Source organism: Salvelinus fontinalis, chromosome 36 (assembly GCF_029448725.1).
Source record: "Salvelinus fontinalis isolate EN_2023a chromosome 36, ASM2944872v1, whole genome shotgun sequence".
In the NCBI taxonomy this organism is placed as follows: Eukaryota; Metazoa; Chordata; class Actinopteri; order Salmoniformes; family Salmonidae; genus Salvelinus; species Salvelinus fontinalis.
Window position 1 is genome coordinate 15,905,031 of NC_074700.1, and position 5,663 is coordinate 15,910,693.

At 44.3% G+C, this 5,663-nt stretch overlaps 1 protein-coding gene across 1 annotated transcript; it reads left to right on the forward strand.

Moving 5' to 3' along the window:
* Positions 1-342: 342 nt before the first annotated feature.
* LOC129835287 (uncharacterized) lies at positions 343-5,352 on the forward strand. The gene is made up of 3 exons (XM_055900859.1): positions 343-887; positions 2,966-3,748; positions 3,984-5,352. Exons 2-3 carry the CDS (start codon positions 3,130-3,132, stop codon positions 4,067-4,069), a joined length of 705 nt encoding a protein of 234 aa, XP_055756834.1. The 5' UTR covers positions 343-887; positions 2,966-3,129; the 3' UTR covers positions 4,070-5,352.
* Positions 5,353-5,663: the final 311 nt, after the last annotated feature.

A 5,663-nucleotide genomic window follows, 5' to 3' on the forward strand; every position in this document is an offset into this window, starting at 1 on the left:
CCTGGGCACCTTCACTAAGTCACTTACACACACACTTTATGTTCTTCTGTCCTCATGGTGACCTACAATTAAATTCCATTCAAAATCCTATTTTCCATAACCCCTAACTTAACCCATAACCCTACTAACCCATTAGAAATGTCCCCTCAAGGGAGAATTGTCATTGTTTTACTGTCATTGTGGGGATTTTAGGTATGCACAACGATAGAAGAACCAACCCTCCTCCCACACAAATATACCACAACGCAAAAGTCTCCCTCCTGGCCAACTTTGACTCACTCACACTCACTCACTCACTCACTCACTCACTCACTCACTCACTCACTCACTCACTCACTCACTCACTCACTCACTCACTCACTCACTCACTGACACACACACTCACACACACCCCACAAACTCAAATGCTCGTTCATTTGCATCGTAGCCCGGAGGCGCGCACACGCTGTTCAGGTTCATAAGCGCAGTACGAGGAGGCGTCACCAGTCATTCAAATTCAGCGAATGAGTATTGCTCACGCCAACGAGAAGAGAGTATGAGTGTTTAGTTCCGAACATTCATAGTAGCCTAAATTGTGCCACTTTCTTTGCTAGTTTTAGTCCATTAACAGTATTATTGGAATTTAGCTTCAATCTTGTGCAGGCAATGTTGAACGAAGCTTCGGGTCAGAAGTACTTTGATGTTTTAAACGGTACTATTGGAATTTATAATGTAATATCGTCAGTGATGCTGGCTGCTGAGAGAAATTGAGGGTTTTGGTTGATCCTATTAATGTTATTCCAATAGATAGAATAATTTAGAAACACCTGTTCATTTGCATCCGGTCAGTTATGAAGACGGGTACTCTTAGAAGCGCCAGGACATCATTTGCATGAAACTGCAGCAAGGTAAGATGCGCTACATTTTTCACTCTACTGTGACTGTTACTATGATATTTTTTCCCCCCCAAAATTAATTACAATTATTTGATCATTCGACACTGTTAATATATTATAGTGGCATTTCCAAAGTACATACATTTATCATGCGTCAAAGGGTAAGCCAATTCGGTTGCAAAATGTTTCTTAAATGGAAGATAAGGGAACGAAACGGGGGCTTACCCTTTGACGCATGGCATGTTGAATGTGATGCCGAGTCTGCTTTTAAAATGTATATCAAACAAAAACCAATGATTGTAAAGTTTAACGAACCGTAAAACTCTATGCACAAGGACTACTTTGAACAATTTCTACAAAGATTTGTGCCGTTCTGTTACCACATTTTGCATCTGCACTGTTCTAGAAGTAAATGTGTTTTTGTACAATTCTGTGGGAATTGTAAAAAGTAGTCCTTGTACTTAGTTTGATTAACTTTGCAATAATTGTTTTTTGTTCGACATTTTTAGGTTAAAAAAAAAGTCTTATCTTGCAATTGCCCAGCTGACTTCCATAACTCATCCTAGGTGCCATCTTTTTTTTTAAAACGCTCCACTGAAAGGAAAACCTTATGTCCTCAATTCCCACTCCTCCAAATTCCCGTCTGCACTGGCACACAGACACAGACCTGACTGTCTGCCGCTAGGACAGTACATTAGTACCCTACTTCAGATAACATAATCAGGGAGTTTACACATTACTATATTTACTCATGGACATCTTTGATCCTATTAAAATGCACTCTGACCACATTTTGAACAAAGTGTTATGATGTGAGTTACTGCATGTGTTCCACTATGGTTTATCTACCTGCTTGTGAACATGCCAAGAGAACTGGACATATTTACTGTGGAAGATTACTTCACCTTTAGCCTGGGGGGGTGTTTTTCTGTCTGTTACACTTAATATATGTGTATTTCTGATCTGTCCCTAGGTCAGTTGATCTCAGACTTATGTGACGCACACACGAAAACATGCCATTGTTTTTAGGAGGAGAAATATTTTGTCTGGTGTGGGGGGGTAGAAAGCAAAGCTGTTTCCTGAGAAGTGTGCTCTCTTAACAATGGCCTATCATCTCGGAACAGTTGGTGGTTCTCGGGCCAAAGCAACATCTGAGGGGGGTGATAGGATGTTGAGAGATTAGCCGAGAAAAGAGAAAGGGATTACATAATGGCTTGAGACATAGAGGAGAGTGGGGTTTTTGGGACTTTCTTAAAATACAGTTATGTCCAGCTGGAGGTGTTGTCTAACGGGGGTTAAGCAGTCATTTGTTTAGGTAACATTTGCCCATGTAGTTTCAGCACTCTAAGTCTCAGACAATTCGATTCAATAACTAACATACATTCAGTCCACTTCACTTCTTACCACACATGAACTTGCAATACATTTCAAGTCACTTTTTAGAGTTGTAGTGTAAAAAATATTGGTTTAAATGAAAGACCACAGTGTCAAATACTTTGTTCACCTCATGGTTGTCATGTCGTCTACTAAGCCTAAAGATCATACACTAGGGGCAAGGGTTACGCCTATGATAACTAGGTAATGACAGGTGTTAAGATAGACAATGACACCTCACGGGACTGAGAATTGTTTAACAGCTGCGGTTGTAGAGTCTGTTAATATGGGTATGAGAGTGAGTGGGAAGGGTTTATTCCCCTTCAAGACAAGGCACAGTAACTGTTAAATATTTGATGGCTCTGTACTGAATCTAGTGACTGTCGGTAAATGAATATTGCCTCGGACTGCGTCATTGCAGCACCTGATCCTGCCCCCTCCTTCCCCCAGTACATTGTGTCTGACTGTCCGGTTTAACTATAACACATGTCCAAGTGCCGGTCTCCACTCTGCATAATGTGTTGAAGGAGATAGTTTGCCTCAATCAAAAATGTTTTAAGTAAAATGTCTGAAAGATATGAACTGTGTCCATTTTCCACATTATAATGTATCTTGTGGTGCTAACATTTGCAATCCATGTCTGCTGATTTTATGTGGTAATGTATTTAACTATAACCCACTTTAACCCCATATGTTCCTCTTTTTCTGTATTGCAGATCAAGACGGTGAGTCCAACTCTACCCGATTCAAAGAGAAACTGGGAAACAAGCCTGGGGAAAAGGACTGAGGACCACGACACCTGTGCCCAGTCTACCCCCAAGCCTAACACCCCCCCCCCCCCCCCCCCCCCCCCCAAAAAAAAAGAAACCTTAAATCCACCATGTCTCTCAACACCTTCCACCTGATGGAGACCCTCAAGAACTCCCCGTCTGTGTTACGCCGGCGCTTCCGCCGTGACCGCACCGAGTCCCTCTCCCACGGTGACCCGCTCTTCAAGGTCCACTACCTGGGCACTGAGAAAATCTTCTCCCTGGATCTACAGCAGGCCCAGGATGCCATAGCCCGGCTGCTCGACGGGGCCTCCAACGGAAAGAAACTGAGCAAAGACCACGCGTTGGTGGTTCGTCCACGCTATGTGGAAGTCAAAGAGCTCAGCACAGGACGCCAGCTCACTAAGACGTACCTCCAGGACATAGCCTACTGCGCGGCCGACGCCACCAGACCCAACGTGTTTCTGTACATCTGTAAGCATCACGGGCAACAGCTGCACTGCCGGGTGTTTTGGTGTAGCCGGGCAGAGCGGGCACGGGACATGACGGCCTGCCTGGCACACTCCTTCCAGAGGGCACTGAGTGACTGGCAGGGGGACGGGGATGTTGGGTTAGGGGGAAGTACCGGCACTCTGACCCCAGAAAAGGACAGGGTAAAGGAGGGAGAGGATATGCCCAGCACCACTACGAACCCCAAAAGCTCCATACAACCAGACAGCTGTGGAAGAGGTGAGAACACAGGCCTGACACGCTGAAATATTAATAGAAACCAAATTGTTCAGGGGGTTGCCTAGCAATAGGGGAAACTGTCAAAGGGATGAATTGATAGTCTTTCGTTCACATGAATGTGTCTGTACCTGTATTTCCACATTGCACCTGTCTGCTCTTGAGAGTTGTTTGCTATAAAACCAAGCCCAGCCAGCCTGTCTAACTCCCTCCCCCTCTCTCCTCTGTTTGTTTGCAGTCCGTTGGAAGAAGAGGAGCTCCCTGTCTCGTAGTCCACTGAGAGCCATGACCAGGAAGGGCTCCGCCTCTGACATCTGGCACTGAGACCCCGATCCCCAGCATGGGACACGGAACTGACGACATCCCCAGTGACTAGCTACAGCACGGAGGGAGGGATTGAAGGAACCCACCACTACTGGACACAACAGGATTGAAAGAAGAAAAGAAAAAAAGGAGTGAGGGAGATCACTGCTGGACTTTCTTTCAAATGAGACATTGCCTTGCTTACATGGTGAGTCTACAGTATGACCGGTCATGAACGGTAGCCTACAGACTGTGGAAGTTAATGACTAGCTACCTTGGATTTTGCCTCTGGATTACTAGAGAACAAGGTGTTTAATGTCCGCTGTTGGCAGCAACCAGTATTCACCTCAGTGGCCTTGACTCACTTTCACTGTTGGAACACTTCAAGGCTGAACTGCTCAGTTCCAATGCTACTCCAAGTTACTTGTTTTCCACCGGGTGGCCTTGATACTATGAACTGTCAGTTATGCTTAGAAGACAGGAGCTCAAGGTTCTGTGTGCCTTTTTTAGCTAGACAAGGATATGACTACGGAGTTCACCAAACTTCAATTTCCTCTCTATACAATGCTGAACACAGCCTGGACTGGTTGAAACTGGTCAGAAAGTCATAGCAATGACGGTTGATTTTTAAACATTTGTATGTATTTATTTTAACGAGTCGTCTTGTTTGTAACACACGGCTCTTCCACCTCTTCTCTTCCTGAAACACTAGATTGTTTTTTTTTTTTTTTTAAAGAGAGGAGGAGCTTAAGTTTGAGCCGAACGTGAGCACAGTGTTCGTCTTGGTAGAGGGGTTAAAAACGAAGGTGTGTGTGAGAGGATTCACAGGGCATAAAGGGTTAATTTGAGCAGACCATAGAAGAACATGGGCTATGTTGTCATAGCTAATGTGCGTTCATAGGCAGGGTTTTAATACATTTTAGTATCAATTCATTCGTTTCAGACTTCACTACATACATCATTTAGTCCAGTTGTTCCCAAACTTTTTCGGTCACTGTAGCACCAACTGAATTGTTCTCTGCCTGGAGTACCCCCTCATGTGCATTTTATGAGTGGTCTCATGAGTCTTATCAAGTATCCCCTGTGGCTAGACCAAGTACCCCCAGGGGTCCTAGTACTCTTGTTGGGAACCACTAGTCTTGTCAATGCACACTGACTGTTCGCATGATTTTTTTTTTTGTCGTAACATATTACTATTCATCAAGTGAAATGTAATCCTTAATTAACTTCCATATGCTTAATTTATTCCTATAAGGTGTTAGTGTTTGCTAGAGGTGTGTTTTTTTTTGGGGGGGGGGGGGGGGGGGGGGGGGTTCTACATACTGTATGTCACAGGAGGTTGGTGTCCCCTTAATTGGGGAGCAGAGACTCATAGTAGCTGGTGTGGAATGGTATCCAATACATTAAACACATGGTTTCCATGCTTTTGCCATTCCATTTGCCCCGTTCCTGCCATTATGAGCCGTCCTCCCCTCAGCAGCCTCCACTGATGTATGTATATATTATTTGCATTTATGTGGAAAATCACTCACCCATGATCCTCCTTGTTCCTCATTATTACCGTGTGGGTGAAGTATAACCCTGGGTGAGTGATTTTTGGGGCAGGAACGTTGGT